General features: G+C 39.1%; 1 protein-coding gene across 5 annotated transcripts in view; it reads left to right on the top strand.

Annotated features, from left to right (window-relative positions):
• The window catches only part of myt1lb (myelin transcription factor 1-like, b), a 108,485-nt gene that overhangs the window by 20,187 nt on the left and 64,287 nt on the right, over nt 1–24,011 (top strand). For 4 of the 5 annotated variants that reach the window (XM_047821843.1, XM_047821841.1, XM_047821842.1 and 1 more), the window contains exons 3-6: nt 8,976–9,100; nt 10,990–11,035; nt 11,176–11,209; nt 13,551–13,613. In XM_047821843.1, the coding sequence (XP_047677799.1) occupies nt 10,990–11,035; nt 11,176–11,209; nt 13,551–13,613 (143 nt within the window). In that variant the 5' untranslated portion in view covers nt 8,976–9,100. The remainder of the gene's footprint in view (nt 1–8,975; nt 9,101–10,989; nt 11,036–11,175; nt 11,210–13,550; nt 13,614–24,011) is intronic. The other variant, XM_047821844.1, reaches the window with a different exon arrangement.

Below are 24,011 nucleotides of genomic sequence, written 5' to 3'. Positions count from 1 at the left end.
TGCACTATAAACTATTATAAATAAGATAAAATAAAGCAAGATCTTGCCCTTCAACTCTATATTTGATTTCCTAAGACAATGAGGCTTAAAGGCACATACCTAAAAAGAAAAAAAAATCAAATATGATCACATACAATCATATTAGGTTTAGGGTTCTTTCATACAAAGAAAATAATCAGAGTAATTTTATATAATTCGTAGAATTTTATATATTTTTATATATTATATCATTTATTTATTTATTTGAATTTAATTCTTTTGTATTTTTCTATTAGCCTTTGGATGGACATCCTTGAGGACTTTCTTTTTTTACTGTAGTTAATTTTTTTTATGTGTTTAAAATTGATCCGTGGCTTATAAAATCTGTTATAGGGAGATTTAAAATTTTGTGGTTTTTAACTTTTATATCAAAGTTTGCTGTAAACACTGATCTACAATAACAACCCATTTCTACCTTCAATTAGACTTTACAGCTCATTTATTTGTACTGAGTTCAAGGCATCACTTTTTCTCCTGAAGGTTGAGCTTTTTACATTTCCAAAATCACAAGTATATACTGCTATGGCAAAAAATACATTTACTCCTGTGGTAAAATAGTATAGTATATGATTCATTTTTATTTGGGTTTGTTTCCTAATATTTTCATTCAATATTGTCATATGCTAATACTGTTTATTTAAAAAGGAGATCTTGTTATTTGAATATCACACAGACAATTCCGCTGTTCCAATATGACGAAATCTGTTTACCTCATTTTTCTGAAATGACACTTGACATATATTATGTCAAATATTTAAGCCCTTTGTATGTTCATCGCTTAGCTAACTACAAAATTGTACTGCAAAATATAGTTTGTAGTCAATTGTCTCTGGATGTGCTAAAAGTGCACTTGGTAAATGACACTTTTCAATCAATACCAGGCCAAGGTTTACAAGCTGTATCAACAATGCTTTGTGTCTGGTTGTTGTGTGCCCCATGTATCTGTGCCCTGCTCTGTGGGGGCAGACTGCCTGCAGGCATTAGTGGGCACTGGATGCCATGTCTGCACGCAGGGTCATTGATATTCTGTGAGGCATCTTGCTGGAGCTGCAGAAGCAGCAGCAATCTGGCTCCCTACAGCCTGACCCAGCCAAGCACACACAGAACAATAGAGCTCATCACAGGGCCATTACCAGCAGGACGTAGTTATATACGGACAAACACACACACACACAGACACAGACACACACACACAGGGAACACATGCACACACCTCATAGTACCAGTCACACACACTGACACAAACTACAAACAGACCATGCATTCACCCAAACACATACATGCAGGTCAACATGCTGAGATGTAGAGATACTGGTTATTAGATACACAAGTAGAAATTAGCAATGCATTGTTTGCTTCATTACTGAAGAATCCAAAACTTGGCCAAGGAACTACTTCTCTCACAGCAAAGCTCAACACTTCTATTCATAACACTGACATTTGCGAACAGATGAGACGCCAGATCCGTGTAAAACGCAGAGCTCTGTCCTGCTTTGTGAGACTCCCAAGTGAACAAGGCTCCCAGCAGACTACACTGTTTATAGCTCCTGGCATATGGGTTTCCAAGGATGACACGTTTCGCTTGTTATGTATATTTATCCAGTGGTTATGATTTATGGTTGCCAAAAAAACAGTCAGAATCCAAACCTGACTAAAAATGGCTTCTAGCTAACAAAAGCAGCAGTCTGTCTAACTAACTTCATGGAACACACACACTCTGTGTGTGTGTGTGTGTGTGTGTGTGTGTGTGTGTGTGTGTGTGTGTGTGTGTGTGTGTGTGTGTGTGTGTGTGTGTGTGTGTGTGAGAGAGAGAGAGAGAGAGAGAGAGAGAGAGAGAGAGAGAGAGAGAGAGAGAGAGAGAGAGAGAGAGAGAGAGAGAGAGAGAGAGAGGTTTAGGGTGGCTCTGAATCTTCCTGGGCAAGGCAGTAACTGTGTGCCATGAATCTTTGTTCTAATTTTACTGGAAGTATTGAAAATAACCTTAACTAAAAGTAGGAAATGTAAAAAGCATGTCACGGAATGCTGATATAGGGAAATAATCAACAACTTCTGGTGAAATGCCACAAAGTGAAGAGTTAAGGTTTTTTCCTGAAACAGCAAATCTCTGACATGTTTTATTCCTCTTTTACCACAGCAGTTTCCCAATAGGTATAATACCAACAGAGCAAAATTTTATTCATTGTTTTTTTTATTTTATTTATTTAAATTTAATTTGAACTTTCTATCACTTACATTATAATGATTCCCTTTCTATTCCTCTCTCTCTCTCTCTCTCTCTCTCTCTCTCTCTCTCTCTGTTTACATCAGTAATACAAAAAAATCATTCCACGTTATAGAGAAGCACAGACGTCAAATCCATTTCAAATCCACGCACTCCTTCCATTTTTAACGTCAAATAAATGACTCAAAGTCAAATTCAAAGTCAATATTTATTCGTCACATATGCAAATATTCACAGTAGAAAATGCAGTGCTTTTTACATCATTGTTAAAATAGAAGCAAATAATAGTCAAATAAAAAAGAGCCAAAATTTAAAAATAAAATACAATAAAATAATAAGGAAATAAAATGGGATTTGCTCTACAATTAAATAGTTGTACAAGGAAAAATAACTTACTGATATGGTAATAAGAATGATATCTGTATATCGATAATCATGCATATTTATTTTTAAAACATACATTCAAAATGTGTTTATTATTAGGCTAGCTTATGTCTGATATATGAGATGAATTATGCTGTTACAGAAAACTCATCAACAACGCTTCATACCGAAACACATACTACATACTAAATTCAATTCAATTTATTTGTATAGCGCTTTTGACAATTCACATTGTCTGAAAACAGATTTACAGAAGCACAGAAACAGAATAAAGATAGTAAAGTTTAAAATTAAGTTATTATTTATCTCTAACATCTATCCCTAATGAGCAAGCCTGAGGCAACAGTGGAAAGGGAAAAACTCCCTGAGATGAAATGAGGAAGAAACCTTGAGAGGAACCAGGCTCAGAAGGGAACACATGCTCATTTGGGTGACACTGAACAGTAAATAATACAAATGTAAATAATGTCCATTCTACAACAGTTTGTAGTTAAGTGTAACCAAGAGCTCCTGAGGAACTGATATTTCAGGATAATTTCTTCATAAGTACATTATAAAATTAACACTATATTATCATTATAAAACCCAAACACAAGTCAATCATGCCAAAGTCTTCAAATGTCTTCTAAATAGAACCTAAGAACACAGACGTATCTGAGACGTATTCTAACATATCAATAGTATTTGGTGTGTCAGTATTCAGTTTGGGATGTCACCTAATTATTCAACTCTTCAATTACATTAAATTTGTTGCATTATTACAGAAGTCTTGTGAGAATAAAAAGTTTATGGCAAACCAATGGATGCTAGCTGGCTAGTTCAAGATGCTAAATCTGCAAGATGCAGCTCTGATCTTTAATTGCTTGCTGTGTAGAATACACACATACTGTAGCACACAGTGTGTTCATTAGCCAGCTTTTGGGATCATTTAATTATATATCTGAAACAGAAGCTGTTGCTGAGAAGTTCCTCTGATGCTTCACCATGCTGTGTTGTGCCATACATGTGCCATGTATCTGTACTACATAGCTGAAGCTAGCAAGCCATCTAGCTAATATTAGACAGCTAGCTCACAACAAGATTAGAAATCCAAATCATATGGCTATTTATTTTCAGTGTATGTATTTTGTCATTCATTCTGTATTTGTTGTTTACTGATATTTTATGTTATTCAGCATAGCTTTTTGCTAGTTATATAATATTAGGCTGCTAGTTTGGTACCATAGACAGACTTGACTTTTAATGTGGTTGTGTTCAAATACTTTCTTTCGTGTTTAACAAAAAAACTATTCCAAAATTCAGCTGTTGTAAAAAAAAAAAAAAAAAATCATTTAGACCAAAGTTTTTCACTGGTTTTTAGCTGTGTCTAATGCTGTATATAATGCAGTCTAATGCTGCTTGGCATTTTATATCATTTTAGGTATTGTGTATTGGGAAAATGTCTGCAAACCCGAAGATCCAATCCCGAGTTGTTTCCCAAGTGTTTTTCATTGTAAACACCTTGTCAATTCAAGAAGCATTACTCTCCATGTTTGTGGTTTTCCTACAGAATTTGGTAAGAGAGGGTGATGGATCTCTAGTGTGTACAATGCTAAAGATAAATCACCCTTACTGCTAACTTCTGTTGGACACTGCTTTTCTAGCTCATTCCTTCTTCGTCAAGCCCCCCTCTCTCTCTCTCTCTCTCTCTCTCTCTCTCTCTCTCTCTCTCTCTCTCTCTCTCTCTCTCGTTCTTACTGTGCATTCTGTTATTTTTCAGAGACTCAAGCCATCACTTTCCCTGTTCTCTGAGGATCATCGATACAAAACTGATTTGAGCGCAGCTCACTGGAATAATAAGGCTTTCAGCAGCCTGGCCCGTCACTTGGCTCATAATTAAGGGCCTGACGCCTGCATTTGAAGGCAAATCAAAGAAAATGGCCTCACTCTCCCATTGCAGTGTCTGATTGCTGCCTGGCATTTCTCACCTGAATTTCCCTGCCATCCTCGCATTGTGCGGGTGATTACTAGAGTGTGAGGTAATTGTGCTTCGGGCAGATGGCAGTTCCACGTAAAGTCTCTCTGGTTCCCAGAGGAGACACAACTGCATGTTTGTTTGGAGGTTAAAGGGGTTGAGTCCTTCAAGGCATGATAGTCTGCATCACACTCAGATCAGCAGAGCAGAGATATGGGATTTCTGTTCTCATTCTAGGTGGTCAGTGATGTGAGAAGACCTTATTGGTTAATAATAATAATCCTTGCACTTCAGTTATTGGATGAAGATTTGAAGTTTAGAAAAAATGAATTATAGACATTTGGGAAATTTGTACATCGTTAAGTCAATGGATGTTGGTTTCTTTTAAGTCTGTTCTGTTTCCAACTTCTGTAATGTACAAACAGGAGGGATTAAACAAGGATGATGTAAGAATCAATAACCAAACACAGCAAACATACACAACAGGACAACAAAATAATTTGAGACACAAGAAATCAAGAAATTTTTGACTTAACAACAACAAATTAGGATAAGATCTCACAATGAGACAGTGATATAACAAAGTATAAATACACAACTAATCAAAACACAGAACAGGTGAACACAACCCAGTAACCAAGGTGGAGATGCTATAGATTATAAACCAAACCAAACATGAAGACAAGGCATACATCACAGGGGAACACAAGTTATTTACATGAAACAGTGGTTCAAGGAAGAAATAAAAATCTGTAAAAAATCTTACTGCAAAAAGCCAGTAGCGAATAGCAAAGCTACTGAAATCAACGTCTTGAGCATACTTTATCTATAATATATCTTTGTTTAGTGTAAATAGAAGAGATTTAAACCAAGGAGATATGAAATTCTAAAATATAGGAGACAGAAATAAACACAGAAGAGGAGAATACAATCAGGAAACAAAAAAAAATTCTGACAAGGGGAGGAGCCCCAAACTGGCAACTGAAAAACAGTCAGTATTTATACACTTAGTAAATATTGTATTTGATGTCTTTATGGCTTGCATGGACACTTAAGGATTTTATTCTATATTTCTATAATACATTTAATGCTATATTGCATTCTTAAAGCTAGAATTGCAACTTAATCCTCATTGGGAGTTATTATTTTTATGCTTTTCATCAGTAAAGATGATGTTATAGATTGCCGCTTGCTAAATAAGGACGGTTCTTAAAGAGGTTTGCTGGTTAGCTCATGTAACATCGACTTCAGCTTCAGAGCAGCTAGGGGTATCTGTGTTTCCAGATGATGTGTTGTGCAGAACCCTGGTAATGATTTGGGAGAAGTATGACCCTGCTGCAGTCAGATCAATTTCCTATCTCAGACCCCTGGAGCACTCTCTCAGCATGAGGCGAGATCAGCAGAGAGAGGGAGGGTGGGTGAGGGTCGAGGGCACTGGAGGTGCTAGGGGAACCAAGCCATAAGGGGCAGGACGTAGAAGTGAGTAGACCCTCTGGTCCAGTCACAGCTCCCTCTCAAATGCTAACACTGGCTCTCAGATTACATAAATGAGTAATGACACCCAGGCCTTGCAGCAAGACAGGCCAATGATCACCTCAGCTCTGGGAGACAGCGGAGCGAAAGGGGGTGAGAGGAGATTTGTGAAAGGAGGTGTGGATGAGAGAGGGATGAATGATGGCTTAAGGTAAAGGAGAAAGCTCTCTATCATTGTGCATGTTATGAAAAACAATAAATAGGTCAGATCCGAACCATGCTGAGACATGCTGAGATGTGGCAAGAGAGAATTAGGGCACCAAAGTGTATCATGCATTGCATATTTCAGCAAGTCATATGTTTTGGTATATAGGTGATGTCAGTGAAGGTGCAACCCAATCACAAAACATAAATTTCAAGGCTAAAATTGGAATATCACACTTTGTTTTAATACTGGCAAGATTCTGTGTGCTGTAGATGTGGCATAGAGTGCTGCATGGGTACCACAGGGAAGCATGCTGATGTTTAATGCATGACCCCATACGTGAGCGAGAGAGAGCTTTCTCTCTCTATCTCTCTCTCTCTCTCTCTCTCTCTCTCTCTCTCTCTCTCTCTCTGTTTTTCTCTGTTTCTCATACTCTCTCTCCCATTTTCCTACTCTCTCTCTCTCTCTCTCTCTCTCTCTCTCTCTCTCTCTCTCTCTCTCTCTCTCTCTCTCTCTCTCTCTCTTCCTCGCTCTCTGCCTGGCCTTGGCGCTGAAGCGAGCAGCCCACTCACTAAGCAGAATTAATGTCTGCTTCGAGAGCTGCATACTAAAGCGCAGACAATCAGGCACACAGCCTATATAGGACGAGACAGCATGGTGCTTCTTCTATTGCACTCTTTCAGCAGCCGCCGAGCCCCTCCCCGAGCAGACCACAATCAGAGCGTCTGACAGTCGGCTTCACGTTCTCACAGTCCGATTGTTTCACTTCTGGAAGAAAGGCAAAGTGGCATTCCATGCTAGTGCTGGTGTTGTGTCTAGTTAGGTGGCTGCTGTGTTTTCAGCAAGGCTGTGCTTAGCTTTTCTCATCCCGACAACAAAGAGTGTGACAGAATGCACACGCGTGAGAGAGAGCATCAGAGGAGCGAGCAACAATGGAGCTAAAAGAGGGTGAAATCCTAGTGAGAGAATTCAGCAAGTGGTGGAATGCATCATTTATCTGTCTCGTAGCGCGCGCACACACACACACACACACACACACACACACACACACACACACACACACACACACACACACACACACACACACACACACACACACACACACATAAAAACAAGCATTAAATGTTGTCTGGTGGAATTGCAAGAAAACTGATTGCTGACTATTGGTGAAAATATGTGGCATGCTTGTGTGCATCTATTTGTGTGTGTACTGTATGTGCACGTGTGTGTGTGTGTGTGTGTGTGTGTGTGTGTGTGTGTGTGTGTGTGTGTGTGTGTGTGTGTGTGTGTGTGTGTGTGTGTGTGTGTGTGTGTGTTTTCAGTTTACAGCAGAGCTGTAGCAGACTGAGGAAACTGTATTACTCTGATTATAAGCATGGTGTCACGTTTCTGAAAGGGCATTCATTTTTCTCTCCACACTCCACTGCAGCATCATTAACACCTCATCTTCATCTCCCCGCTCTCTCCCAGCACTTGGCTACTTTTAATTAGCATCTGTGAATACGGGAGACTGACGCACGCTTGAACGCACTCTTCCAAAAGAGCTACTATTCTTTTTTTCTATAAAATGCACACTTTCACCTCAGTTAAAATTGTGTGGCATCCTTGCAATTTGCCTGCTTAAAACTGAAAGAGATGGCAATGAATTTGAGGCATATTGGACTAATTGTGGAATCGGTTTGATGGGCTGTACATGCTATCAAGGGTAATCCTGTGTTTTTTTAGCTTAATCTCTATCCACTGCATATATGACACTAACACGGATGATCATTTTGAACACATTCCCCTGAACTATATTTAGTTATATAGACTAAATCTATATACACATTCTGAACACATTTATATATATATATATATATATATATATAATAATTTTTTTTCATTAATCAGTGGTGAATTAGTTGTAAAGGTTCTAAGGTACAGCATATACAGTAGGAGTCAGGAATAGGAGGCAAGAGCATATTTTTATTTTATTAAGTGTGAAATAAAAAAAAAACTATGGCTACAAGACAATAAGACACTTATACACAGGAAGTATAAAATGATATCAATCAGGGTGTAATAAGGCTGATGGGAAATGTAGTTCAGCACCTTTTGGGAGCTACCCAATGACAATGGCATTATAATAGATATTGATACTTGCGTTAAAGAAAATTAGAAGATATCAAGGAATTATTTATAGTAGTTTATTATTATAAAACCTGAGCAAATTTCTAAAAACGCTTGACAATGAAAGATAAACACAGTTATAATGATTTATGAAATGGACTTCATAGAAAGTGTGACCGAAAATCGTATGTGTGTATCGTTAATGTACATTGAATGTGAAATACATAACGTTTTCTCCCTCTCAATCACTGCTTATTGCACTTTGAAACAGAGCTGGCAAAAGGAGCAATTAGCTGAATCTATCATATTCTACAGGAAGGGAGAACAAATTTAGCTAATGATCTGTGCAAGCTTCTGTGATTTTAGCCTGTACTTTATATGGTTTATGATGAGGGACTGTGTATGGGTATCTGTGTGTGTGTGTGTGTGTGTGTGTGTGTGTGTGTGTGTGTGTGTGTGTGTGTGTGTGTGTGTGTGTGTGATAGGAGAAAGAGAGGAATGGAAGCTGATATAGCACGCTTCACAGAGTAAATGTGATTTCCATGCATATTTGAATGTATAATTGCATGTATATTTTTGGTATGTTTCAGAAAATGAAACTGGAGGAGGAGTGGTGAACTCTTGATGGGGGGTTCTTATCTGAAGTTTACCACCGTGGGCTAAAGATCAACTGAAGGTCTGGACCAAAGAGTAATCAAACCTGCATTCAGATCAGGTAACATCTTTATCATGAGCACAGATTTCCTGCTCCACCATCATTAGGTTTTAGTTGTGTGTTAATACTCAGACATAACAGTATAATGAGACAGACGTCAAGGGAAAGTCCCTAACTACATCTAAATCCTCTTGTAGTTCTCCACAGGGGATTAAAATGGACCTCATTATAATAATTAGTTCTAAAAGTGAGAGGTTAAATACCAGTGGCCCCTCCTCCATCATTTGCATATTTATACTCCTACCTACACTGATGTTTTTTTTTTGTTCGTGTATAAATGCTTTTAATGGAGTTCATATTGTTAGAATTATTTTGTAAATTAAGTCAGTTCTTCAGAATATTCTATTTTCCGGGCTATATAATATGTCCAGTGCAACAGTCTATATCATATATATAGTTAAGTTAATCATTGAACCAAATAGACAAAGTAATAGACTACTATTACTACTAGTACTACTACAACTACTACTAGTTAGTGTCCATCATTATACACTACTATTTCCACTACAACCACCACTATTACTACTAGCTTGTTTCCAACTCTAGGCCCTACTACTTTTACTAGTACTACCATTACTACTACTAGTTAGTGTCCAGCACTATACGCTACTACCACTACCACCACTACTACTAGTTAGTGTCCAGCATTATACACTAGTACTTCCACTACTACCACTAGTATTACTACTAGTTTGTGTCCAACTCTATGCCCCACTACTTTTACTAGTACTACCATTACTACTACTTAGTGTCCAGCACTATACGCTATTACTACTACCACTACTACTACTAGTAGTTTATGTCCAATGCTATAAACTACTACTACTACTACAACTACAACTACTACTACTACTACTACTACTACTACTACTACTACTACTACTACTACTACTACTTGCTAGTGTCCAATGCTATACACTACTATATCGACTACCACTTGCACTACTTCCACTACTACCACTATATTGTGTCCAACACTACACAGTAATACGTCTTGTACTACTTCCACTACTACTATTATTAGTATGTGTCCAACACTACACACTACTAGTTCTACTATTACTACCGCTACTCCTAGTTTGTGCCCAACACTATACAGTTCTACTACTATTACTTCTACTAAGACCACTAGTACTACTAGTCAGTGATCAACACTATAATTATGCACTAATTTTCTTTTTCTGCTGGGTACAACACCTCTATGGTGTATATCAATGACAGTGTGCTCTGACTCAGAGACTCCATTGATGCTATGTTTAGATTGAAATCATTTTTTCTCACGATATATAATGCCTAGACATCATTCCATTATTTCTCTATAACAGTAATCATAGTGGACATTTGACCTAATGCGGTCTTGTAGAACTCATAAAGGATAAAGACTCTTCTGTACAAACTTCTGTACTTAACCAGACAGGCCTGACTCACATACACAAATAGTGCCAACAACAGATTGACAAAAGGTTTGGATTTAAGTGCATTAAGGTAAAGTCTCCCACATCTACGGATTTTCGTTGCCATTTGTAATAAGATGAACTGCACATCATTCTCATTTTACTTTCCTGCTTTTGAAATATTCATGGATCTCAAACTTGAGGCTGAATGTTTTATTGTTGGGATCTACAAAAAGCACATTTCCCCCCTCTAATGATCTGTTTTAACCCATACACAATTAAACTGCAAGTACTAATGACCTTCAGGAAAAGAGAATTTTCTACAATTGTCCGAGATTTGAAAGAATTTAAAATATAAGGCTTAACTATTAGTAGCAATTTTCTTTCCTGGTACTTTACTCCCTGTTGTACTCAGTCATGTGTGTTGATTAAGTATCTACCTACTGGAAAGATGTAGCTATATGTGGCATTAACATGGCGTTCGCATCTTACCAGATGGAGGTGGATGTAGCAGACAAGCGCCATCGCACACGCTCGAAAGGTATTTTCAGCATCTCCTTTTCTAACCCTACAGCATCTCTAAAGCTCTGTGAAAAATACATTTTGCACCATTTTATGTCGGAGATGTACCCATCTCTAATGACTCTTATTTTTCTTTCTCTTCTTGTTCCTTTCCCTTAGTGCCCTTGGAACCAGCAATACAAGAGCTGTTCAGGTCAGTAATGTTGAAGGCCACAGCATATATGCCAACCTGCAGTCCTACATTTAGTAAAAAATAAAGCCTTTTATTCTTTTTCATAGAGTAATAAAGCACAGGCATACTGAGATGGCTGCTTTTTTAAGGCTACCCCTTTTAACCTAGCCTGGATTTATCTTTCTTTTACTAGCTAAGAGAATCTAGAAAAAAAAAAACATATTCTGAGAAGATACAATTATCAATTCATGTGAGTAACCACCATGAGTGCTCGCTAAAATGGTCTTGTTTGCTGCAGGAATGGCATCACTGTTGTAGTTGGAGCACTGAGTGCTGTATCTTGGTGTGTTGCAAAAGCATTTTAATAATTCTGTTTGTGAAAGCATGATTAATGAAGTCTTTGACAAAGGTTAACTTGGTAATAGGAGTGAATTGCACTTTTACTAGACTTGGCACCCACTGAGTTTGAGAGATGAAACAGCACTAGCAGTACAGAACGGGTGTAAAGCAAATAAGTTTGACCTGCTGTAAATGCAAGGGAGGTGTGATGAAAAAGAATAGATCAGCCGCAGGAAATGTCTCATTGTTATTATGACAAAATGCCTCGGAACAATTTATAGCACACTACAGTTGGAAGTGTGTTGGCATACACATATATACGCTATACATTAATTGCAGTGCATACTTTATTTTTTTGCAATGGATCCAATGTACAAAGGTATTTGGTTAGACTGGATCTTGGTGAACATATTGTCCTGTGTTGGTTGATGGCATTTTGACTATAAAATGTTGCACTCAGTGGGCTGCACGGTGGCAAAGTGAGTAGTGTCGATGTCTCAAGCCTGCAAGTTGGTCACGCTATCCAGGGATTATCCGTGAGCTTACTGTCTCTATGGCTTCATAATGTTCTCCTCATGTCTGCCAGGGTTTTCTACAGTGGGTCAACTGGCTATGCTAATATGCTGCTATCTGTGAATGAGTGTTGAATGAATGAATGTTCTGCAATGGATTGGTGTCTCATCCAGGACATATATTCACATTGCACCCAGAGGATAAACTCCTGAACTATCATGATCAGGATGAAGTGGTTACTAAAGACGAATGAATTCTCACCTATCACATGACTGTGGTAGGTGGGTCAAGTATATGCAAACTTATATCTCTTATATAACGTATTATCTTATATATTATATGTATGAGCGGAACGCTTTATTTTAAGGAATACATATTAGAGCTTAGTTCTTGTTCGGGAAACCCAAATGACACCACAGACCACCAAGTGAACCTATACAATTGAATTTGCATAGACTCTAATTCAGCCTGAATAAATTACATGCAAGTGTCTAATTTGGGAACAAGACCTTAATTAACCCTGAGCAGGTCTTCCTTAAAATACAATGGTGTGCCAATAAACATATTATTATTGTCTACTGACAGACATTTTTCGTGCATATTGTTAGACCTTTCTGGCGTAATGCTATTTCCAATCAGGACGTTTTAGAATTATTATGTCAGTTATTGTAATTCCACTTTTGATAGATACGATTCGGTATTTTGTAGCCAAAAACATAACAGCCTACTCTCTAAGACAAATCAGTGGCTTTTATTGAAGCAGCGAGCACGATCATTCCCTTGATCAGTACAGTATCAGCAGAGCTGGTGGACTGCTGTGAGACTCCAGTACTGCTGCTTATTCCTTTATCAGTCTCTTGCATCTGCAAATAAATGATACTGTATTTTCCATCAGTTTGTGATTTTCTGGTATTTTACTCGGATAGGTTCTTGACAAACTTTCTGTAATGGGAGCTGAGATCAAACATATATTTATGGTATGTACAAAAATTCACTGGTTAGCATGTTGAACAGGGAAATAAAGAGAGAAACATCAATTCAATTCAATTCAAGTTTATTTTTGTATAGCATCAGTACTGCGTCTCGACATATTTAAGACTCGGCACAAACGGAAAGCTTGTCAAACCTTTGCTCTTCTCTTCGGTTGATTCTGCAGCCCAAAGATAGCAATTAATCAGCTGGTCGATATGAAGGCACAGGAGGAGGAGGAGGCATCTATAATGCCAATAATATGTGATCAGTACTGATGGTAGTGCTCTCTTGAGATGAGATAGCTGGTAGAATAACCACAGTTTGACTTTGCACTGGTATCTGGACTGAGCAGATACGGAGCAGCAATCATATGAGATATGTAGCTTAGGGAAATAAAGTGAATAGTTTACCTTGTGCGCATAAACACACATTTGGAAATAACGCAGAATGTATGTATGTATGTGCCTGCATACATTTCAAGGTACAGTACACACATTCCTCCTAGCATGTACCCAACATGTATTTCTTTCTATTTTAGCTGCCCAGCACCGCATTGTGATGGGATTGGGCACGTCAGTGGAAAATATGCAAGACATCAGAGGTACAGTAAAGGAAGCTAACTTTTCTCATTACATTGCTGGTCGATAAACAGTCTCCACATGCAGCACTCTGTGGGTCCAGAGTTTATAGTCCTCGATCCTGTTGGTCATTTTAAACTCTATTGTTCAAAATGCACCCACCAAATCTACCTATTTCCTATAAGCCATTGGTCTGAAATGAGGCTCTCTTCTTACAACTGTGCCCTAATCACATCTCAAGGAGAAATTACCAGCAGTTCCTTTCTGGCATTTTTAAAGGCTCAGAACCTCATTGAATGAGAAAATATACATTTCTCCACATAAACCCTATGCTTGGCTTTATGATGCAAAATATTTTCCCTGGGAAGTTTCAAGGCTTTTCACTGCATAAATATTCCTGCACATTTCAGTACAATTTGCATATTAATGGTTAGATGTGATTTTTTTTGGGGGGGTGGTAGAGGTTGTGGGGGTGAGGGTGAATAAGGGGGTGTGATGCTGTATGGGGCAGATTCTGCAGAACAGCCGTGTTTGCTCTGCATTAGCTTAGTGTTTGGGTGAATGTGGTAATTTGACAGTTGATATTCAACATTTAAAGCTCAGATATGACCTACAGGCAGATGGTACCATTTCCGCAGACAAAATAATGACGTGATTAATGTACAATGAGCAAGTGGCAAAAACTAGAAATGAGACTTCAATTAGAATGTAGAAAATAATCCAGATGAAAAACACTGTGAATGTTAAGTGACCTCCTTCTGACTGACAAGCAGCATTGCACACAGATTAAAGCTATATGATGGAGCAAATGTCACTTCTTAAATCTCTCTTATGCTGTTTAAAAAAAAAAAAACTTGTTAGTATTCAGCATATACACTGTTGTTTAAAAGATGTGAAAACAATGTTTTCAGTAAAATGTAATTCATTTTGTTGAAAGCCCATAATACTGACCTGGCAAATAAATAAGGAATTAAAAAAATGGGAATGTGCTTTCGTGGGAAAATAATAATAATAATAATAATAATAATAATAATAATAATAATAATAATAATAATAATAATAATAATAATAATAATAATAATAATAACACAGGGTTACTGTTCCTACACCAAAAGTTGGTTATTTTCTTATAACAGCATTATATATTACAGTTTGCACTGATTAAGAACAACACAACAACTATTCATAATTTATAACCATTTATAATTCCATGTTATTCCATGTCACTCCTATTACCATTTTACATGTAAGTACATTTTGTGGAACTTCTACAAGACACATTTGAGACATTAAAGTTAATAAGAAAAGACATGCAGATGGTCAGGTTACAGAGAAAGTCCTCTGTCTTATAGACAAGAACACTTATGAAGCTTTCACACTGGCAGTTTAGTCAGAAACAGACCACTCAAATTGGGTAAGCTGTCATGCAGACTTGGAAGCGTGGCATGGTACCGAACTTGAGCCTACCTGTAGGATGTGGATTGAGTTTGGTTACAATGGAAAGTGACTCAACTCATAGACGGGTCTGCACTTATTCAGGAAGTAAAGTGACCTGCGCATGTGTTTTATCATGTGTTGATGACATCAATAGTTTCCATAGTTCCTGCTTGTCCTATGAGGCAGGGGAAGGTTGTGGGACACAGAAGAGGTGAGATGTCTTCGTAGCATCAAAATAAAAAAATAAATAAAAAAAAATGTATATATATATCAAGTCAAGTCAAGAAGCTTTTATTGTCATTTCAACCATATATAGCTGTTGCAGTACACAGTGGAATGAGACAAAGTTTCTCCAGGATCATAGTGCTACATAAAAGAAAAGACAGGGCTAAGGACTTGAGTAAGTAGTCCTAGCCACATAAAGTGCATCTGTACAACCTGGTGCAAACAGTGCAGGACAAGACAAAAAGACAATACACAGAAAACAGTACACAAAAACAGCGCAGACCGCTGAACATATTGTATGTTCGATCTATATTATGTGTGCAGAAATATTGGAATGAACACATTAGTATTATAGCAGCGTTTACATGAGGTACTGTATAGTAAAGTAATGTGCAAAACAGCAATCAACTGAAATGTGAGACAGCAAAGAGCAAAAAGTGTGCAAAACAGCATGTAAACAGTTTGATGGATGTATATTGGAAGAGTGTGTATTTGGTGTAGGTCTGTGCAATAAATTCAGTTGATGTGCGTGCATGTGTGTCGTTCTCAGTACAGTTCAGTTCACTTATTAAGGCATCCGGCAGCTTGTGGAAATATATGAAAGCTCAGTGGTTATGGTGTTGGTCTACTGATTGGAACAGCATGGGTTCGAACCCCAGGTCCACTAAGCTGCCACTGCTAAGTTTTATCAAACATTCAGAGACAGGTTGTTGGCTCTACACCAGGCAGTTAGCTGTTGCACCTCCTCTCTGTATGCTGACTCTTCGTTCTTGCTGATGAGACCCACCACGGTCATGTCATTGGCGAACTTGATAATATGATTCAATCTGTGCATTGCTACACAGTCATGAGTCAGCAAGGTGAACAGCAGTGGACTGAGCACGCAGCCTTGAGTGGCTCCAGTGCTCAGTGTGGTGGTGCTGGAGATGCTGTTCCCGATCCGGACTACTGAGGTCTCCCATTCAGGAAGTCCAGGATCCAGTTGCAGAGGGAGGTGTTCAGTCCCAGCATGCTCAGCTTCACAATCATTGTGTTGAATGCTATCCAGATGAGTGAGGGCTAAATAAATAGCCGTGTGAATGGCATCGTCCGTGGAGCGGTTTGTACGATACGCGAACCGTAGAGGGTCCAGTGAGGGTGGTAATTAGGTCTTGATGTACCTCATGACGAGCTTATCAAATATATAGTATGTTAAGTTTGTCATGAGGTAAGGTGAACATGTGCATTTGGGTTCAAGGGGAATCAACAAGTGTGGAGGGTTACATCACATCAGGAAAAATCACACTCAGATTCGTTCTGCAGCAAACATGTCCAGTGTGAAAACCACCTTACTCACCATTACACAATACTTACACTGGAGACTCCTTCCATATATCTTAAATAAACGTCTACCTAGAGTACAGTGCATCTACATTTTCTCTAATAAATAACAGGAGAAACTCACAAGAGGTTCTTTTATTAGAGCCTCACCGACTGAGAAACTACAAGCTGTTGAATTGTACAAGCTTATGAATGATTTTGTTAGTACAGGTTGCGTATGTAAAATTAATGTCCGTACTTTTCTTTCTTTGTTAACTTAACTCAGACCCTGTAGAAAGCTGGTCAGATGTTGAATTTAGTTTGCAGGGATCTCACGTAGCCTTCTGTCCTTGCTAGGCAGCGAATCAAATCTTAGTGTGTTGTATTATCACCTGTCCTTGTCTCAACCGTGCCATCATTGAATTGATCTGAATCTGCCGATCGCAAATCCCACAGCCTAGCTGTTATTTTGGTTGTCACTGTACAGCTGATGGACGGCCAGGCTTGCGGGCATATCGATTTCCATCTCGGGATAGGAGTTGGGGAGAGAAGTGAGAGAGAGTGAGTGAGTGAGAGAGAGAGAGAGAGAGAGAGAGAGAGAGAGAGAGAGAGAGAGAGAGAGAGAGAGAGAGAGAGAGAGAGAGAGGCAGGACAGGGACTAGAGAGAAGATAACATGTGCTTCACTCAGAACCTCTCCAATACTCAGGTTCCACCACCCACCGTTTGCCAGATAATTAAAGATAAATAAAGCAAACACTCAATCCATCACCCCTCCCCACCTCCTCTCTCTCATTCATGGTTGAGCTAATTTCTTCTGTGGTCCTCATTTGCATGCTTATCAAAGTGTTTTGACTATCCGACAGAAGCCGCTGTAGGAAGGTGGCATCATTAATATGTTAATTAGTCCTTTTGACACTTTTCACTTGGCTATGTGTGTGATATGCTCCTCATCCATGACTTCATTCACATGCTTGCTGAATGTATGTCATTAGCTTCTTTATTTTGGTCCATACAAATAGTCAAGGGATATTTACAATGACTGCAGTGAGCAGGGAGCCAAGTGGCATCTTTATTCATATCAAGAGGTTTGTAGTGGGCTTATTCCCTCAGAGCACTTCAGATACATTTTACAGCATTTTTATTTTTTGCTTCTCCCTGAAGAGACTCAGCTCTGTCTTTTCTTGGCCGAAGTTTTTGGATTACCCTGATTTTCGTTTTTAACCATTAATGTCACAATAAAAGACAAACAGAAACCTCTTGAGCTTACAAATATCGAAACATTTTAAGCCTCAGTATGTAATAACTACAGAATCAAGGATTTTTTATCCATGTATAGTTATTATTATCATTGTGGAACATCCACGAAACAGGTTCCTATTATTCCCATCCAGCATCAGCACCCAGTAGCGCCTCCCCTTTTCTTCTATATAAGCAAAGCCGCAGGCGTTGAGTGTATGGAGTGTTCCACATTCCAACACAAGTGCATCATGTACGTACTTGAAGTGCACTTCTTGTTGGAATTTTCAGTGTCAACACACTACACACACTATTTATACTACAAAATGGCATAAGTACAGTTATAGCTATAGAAATGATAACATATTAGAGCGAGAGCATTAATATAAATCTGTGATTTGCCTTGCAGCCAAAAATAATGTCAACAACTTCAGACCAATCAGATTCGCGAACTTAACAATACTGTGGTATTAAGTGTTTTAAATCATTTTGAAGTAAGATTTTATTCCTTTGTTAACAAACAACAGTGAACTATTTGATACCATCCTTGTTAAAAAGTATTCCTTTATTCTTAATACTCCCTCAAACAAACCTTATGAAACAGCCTCTCTAGTTCTGAAACGTCAACATAGCAGGCTCTTTTTTCTCAGCTGCAGTCCACCCACTCAGAGCTGTGCTTAATAATTACTTTCAGCCAGGGCCCAATTTACTCTAGGCTACATGACTGACAAATATTCTCTCCTGTACCTGATGGTCAACACGCCCCTCTGAGCTGGCACTGGAATTACAGCAGCCTCTGGAGACAAATTACCACTCCGATAGGCCTTTGGCTCCATATGAGAAGAACAAGGAGATGATGAATGACAAACATATCTAAAATGAGAGGAGAGAAGGAGGTGGAGGAGGAGGAGGAGGAGGAGGAGGAGAGGAACAGGTAGGCCCCAGCAGCATGCTGATGATCAGAAGGATTAGTTACGCCCTGCGCTACGCACTCTCTCACCTTTACACCCCGATACAATCGCACTACATTACACAGACCATGATAACATGTTACTATAACCAGGAGGGATTATGGTAGATATGATTTCAGGTTTAAATGGATTAGTTCATGCATGCAGGAGTGGGGGAAATAGAAATGACTCATGACTTAATGTATGCGTTTTATATTCTTTGATGTTAGGGTTTAAGCAAATACGAAATATTATTTAAAATGAAGATATGAAGATGCGCTATAAACAGATACAAGGATTTTCTGGAAAGTCATGCAAATGGAAAACTTTTTACATTCAGAAGATCACAGGACATTAACGTGAACATGAACAATGCATTTGCAGTGTTTATTCGCTTATCGTTAGTAACTGCCTGGTTCGGGCTGCTGTAGTTGAATTTAGACTAACAGTTTGTGCACGTATGTATGTATGGATGTATGGATGGACGGACGAACATGTGTGTATGTATGGATGGACGGATGGACGGACGGACGAATGTGTGTGTATGTATGGACGGAAGGACGGACGGACGTGTGTGTATGTATGTATGTATGAATGTGTGGATGGATGGACGGACGGACGTACGAACGTGTGTGTACATATGTATGTATGTATGTATGTATGTATGTATGTATGTATGTATGTATGTATGTATGTATGTATGGATGGATGGATGGATGGACGGACGGACGAAAGTGTGTGTGTACGTATGTATGTATGTATGTATGTATGTATGTATGTATGTATGTATGGATGGATGAATGGATGGATGGATGGATGGACAGACGGACGGACGAACGTGTGTGTACTTATGTATGTATGTATGGACGGACAGACGGACGAATGTGTGTGTGTGTGTGTATGTATGTATGTATGTATGTATGTATGTATGGATGGATGGATGGATGGATGGATGGATGGATGGATGGATGGATGGATACCTCATCCCAACATCAGCATCATGTCAATGAATTCCTTTAGACATTTTTGGAATGAAAATGCACACCTTGGATTCCACTGTATCTTTGTTTTAGACCGGCCAACACAGCACATATGCATCGATACAGCACACAAGACTCCCACTCATTATTCAGAGACAAACAATTCAGACACAAATAGAATTAACAACATCACCCACAGTGCTGACAGGGAGCACACACATAGACATAGGGTGCAGGCACATACACTCCCACACCCACACCCAACAACTCCACACACACACACACACACACACACACACACACACACACACACACACACACACACACACACACACACACACACACACACACACACACACACAGAGCAACAGCAGCTCAGTGTGACAGCGATGTTTTGGGTGACATTTAGTTTTCTGGGCTGCACAAGCTGCTCCATAAATGAGTCATGAGCGAATCTGTGAAGGCTGAATAATGCATGTGTTGGGAGGTAGAAAACAAAGCATCACTGTTATTATTTGTTAATGAGAAAGCAAAGATAATGAGAGCGCCACCATTCTCTACCTGCCTCTCTCCTTTTATTTTAGGTGTAGACAAAAACAGAGCAGGATAGAGACCTCATTTCAGGAAATATACAACATTCTATACTTCACTTTAATGGTAAAGCCTTTGAGGAACAGCAGGTTCTGTATAAGATATATATTCAAATATATTTGAAAAATAGTTTGAGTTTGAGTATGAAAAGCATCATTTTTTATGCAGTTGCTTGGACATAGAAAAACTGTAATTAGTACGTAAGCTTACATTTCAACCAAAATCTATTTGTCATTCATTTATTTTTTATTTATCAAAGTATCACAAATAGATTGTATCGCATGTGTAATGTGAAAATGAGCTGTCTATGAGCATGAGTATGACCCTCTGTGCTTTCTTTAAGCTGTGATTGGCTTTGCACTTGTTCCATAGCGTTTTGTGATACCAGTCCTTTTCCCTTTGATTCAGCCCTCCCACACACTAGCCATCACATTCTTCCTCATCCTAAAGAGTGCTAATTAAAACTGACGAGACATAGCAGAGCTTCCACTTAAAGCGTCAAACACGAGGCGAGCCTCGACATTTATTAAACGCCATTCATTTCAGACCCCTTTTATTTTTAGGTGCCTCTTTTTTATCTACATATTTATTTAGATTTGTTTGTTTTCTTGCTTTTCTCTCGGTTCTAAGCGTAGCTCTACCGGTGCCAGGCTCTTGATTGCCGTGGTTGCAGCTGGGTTTGAATAATTGCCTGTCTTGGCAGGAGCGTGTCGGGGTGCTAAAGTCGAGTGCTTTCCTCCTGATGTATACCTCATTTGGATTCCGCTGACAGCCTCAGGGCTGTATTATTCATACCTTGACAGATAGCACTCACTAAAAGCATTGGCACGCAGCCAACCTGGCGGGCGGGCAGGCAGGTGGGCGGGTGGGCAGGCGCCAGGGGTACGATAGCGGAAGACTGCACCTCTCTGGCCGCAGGGGACACGAAGGGGGTGGAAGGCTCCACAATAAACCAGGAGCAGCAATATAGGCCATGTTATCCTGGCACGTAGACACACGGCCTCGCAATGCCATCTGAAGCCCATCTCCGGACCCAGTGAAGCGATGCCATGTGCACCGCCCGATAAGGTCACATTGATCATGCCACTGGCTCGCCAAGTGCCACCAAAAAATGTAAAAAAAAGAGCCCCCTCCCTTTCTGTCACATGCCATCAACTCCCCTCTGAGACAGCCTGCCACTGCAAACCACATTTCCATATTTAATTGGAGGCTTAATTTGATTGAATGACTGCATGGTGCAAGCAAAATTGCATAGGGAGGATCTATTAACAATAGACACTGGCAGTACGGTGAGGGTCTAATCAAGTCCTATTGTTGGGCTTTTAGAACAGGGAGAAAAATCGCGTGATGGTAAGATATTTAAATTTAAATATTCTGATAATTATGATTTTGGCTGAAATCTTTTCAGGTTCTCAGTAATAACAAATATAAATGAAATGCCGAATGAGTGAGTTGATTAGTGATGAAAAGAATACATACAAAGGAATGATGAATTATCCTATTGTTTTAATAGTTCATTTAATAAATTCATTACTTTTGGCAGTTTTAACAGGATATTTTCCACACACGTGGAGTTAACGTCGAGTTATTTATTGTCTTTAATAGTATTGTTTAATTTGTAATCTTTTCTGTGTTTTTTTTTTTGTGATCCCTCAGATGGGAAATTAAATAGAGACACAGATGGAGTGTACAGAGTGCTAAGCATGCCAGGCTATTGTGGGGCATGAGAAGCTGCGGTGGACTGTGAGGATACGCACCATGACCTCTAACCCCATGGACCCTCCATGTATTCTAATTACAATACATTATAGTCCAGATTAGACGACACCTCTTCAGCGGAATTTAGTAAATTAAAAAATATGAACTACGTAGGCAATAAAAACATTCCTTTTAACACGTTCATATAGGAAGATTACAGTTTACTGTATTCTTTCTATTTAATATAGTGGGACATCAGCAAAACAAGTTAACTCTTCTTCAAATTTGCAACATAACAACTATAGACATTCTGCCTTATACTCTTTCTTAAGATAAGAAGAAAAAATGGAGCTTGTCATGTTACTGATGAACCAGGGTTGGAAAACTGTGTCTGACTGGCACAGGCAGCTCCTTTTTTAAATGCTACATGCTAAGCAAACCTCACCATATCACCACCCAAACATCTGTGGAGCCTTATTATGTATTGTGTCTGCCATAAATGTTCCTTGGTAAGTTGTTACTATAGAAACAACATTGTATTACAACAAGCATGTTGATATAAACCTGTGATTTTTCCTTCCAGCCAGAACTACTGTTAGTGCTAGTGGTATAATAATAATTTAACAGCTGAATTTAATATGTCATTTAACCTGTAGGGAAGAACGGTGGTTTGGTGGTTTATTTGGCGGACATTTGCATCACACTACCCCCTCACAGGGTTGGGCATATGATTCCTGGCTTGGCTGTGTGTGTGGAGTTTGCATGTTCTCCCCCTGCCCAGAGGTTTCTGCCAGATACTCTGGTTTCATCCACCAGTCTAAAGACATGCATTGTAGGCTGATTGCCATCTCTAAACTGTTTGTAGTGTTTGAATGGGTGTGTGTGTGTGTGATTGTGCCCTGCTATATACTGGCGTCTTGTTCAGGGTGTACCCTACCTTGTGCCCCGTGTCTTCTGGGATAGGCAGCAGGTTCCCCCAGACCCAGTAGGATAATCAGTGTGGAGAATGATTGTAAGGAAAAAATGACTTCAGGTGCAAATGGAAAAGTCACTCTCCTTTACAAGGAACATATATCCTGGAGTTTTCCTTTTTAATTTTCCGGTTTGGACCGCATTTTTTTGTTTGCTCTGTGAGATTCATATCTGATATCGTGGGATACTAGTAGTGGTAGTGCACGTGCTCAGATTCATATCTCTATTGATATCTGTTTAGAAAACATTGTCTGTTAGACTGTATGACTGGTGCCTTGTGTTTGTATGTTGTATGTATAGTCCTGGAGGAGTGTAGGAATGACTGTATTGCATTGTTTAATACCGTGCTTGATTAATTGGTGCAATTACAATGGTGGAAAGCTGCCACGACCGGGTGTAGTATTAAATGTGCTGGTGGATTTGGAGACCTCTGCATTATATACTACACCCTGAGGACCTGTACAGGCCACTGCTCCTGTAATTAACTAACACTCCCATGATGGAGCCTCAGTACATGCTAAGCACATACTGTAGAACATGCTTCCTTTAGGTTATCTGAAAATAAATACTTTTTTTCAGGTTTGATTATAGGAATTATATCATAAACCTAGCCTAACCTAAAGCATGTCTTTGTGGATATTTTCTGAATTCTTTTTCCCGTATCACGTTTTAAGCAATTATTGCGTAGGTGATTTAAGTCGGTGAAGCTGGTGTGTGTTTGCTTGTCAGACAATCTCTTTTAAAGCACCTGCTGCTGTAACATTCCTTCAGGCTACTGCTGTGAGCAAGCATCCCCCCCTCATTGGTATTCACACTCACACTGGATGTGGCTGAATAGAGACTGCCTGGGAGGCTTGAGATGTGGAAGTAATGGTGTGTGTGTGTGTGTGTGTGTGTGTGTGTGTGTGTGTGTGTGTGTGTGTGTGTGTGTGTGTGTGTGTGTGTGTGTGTGTGTGTGTGTGTGTCTGTGTGTGTGTGTGTCTGTGTGTGTGTGTGTGTCTGTGTGTGTGTGTGTGTGTGTGTGTGTGTGTG

The sequence above is a fragment of the Tachysurus fulvidraco genome, chromosome 12 (assembly GCF_022655615.1).
Source record: "Tachysurus fulvidraco isolate hzauxx_2018 chromosome 12, HZAU_PFXX_2.0, whole genome shotgun sequence".
NCBI classification, from domain to species: Eukaryota; Metazoa; Chordata; class Actinopteri; order Siluriformes; family Bagridae; genus Tachysurus; species Tachysurus fulvidraco.
The sequence above is the reverse complement of the archived record's forward strand: the minus strand, read 5'-3'. Positions and strand labels throughout refer to the sequence as shown.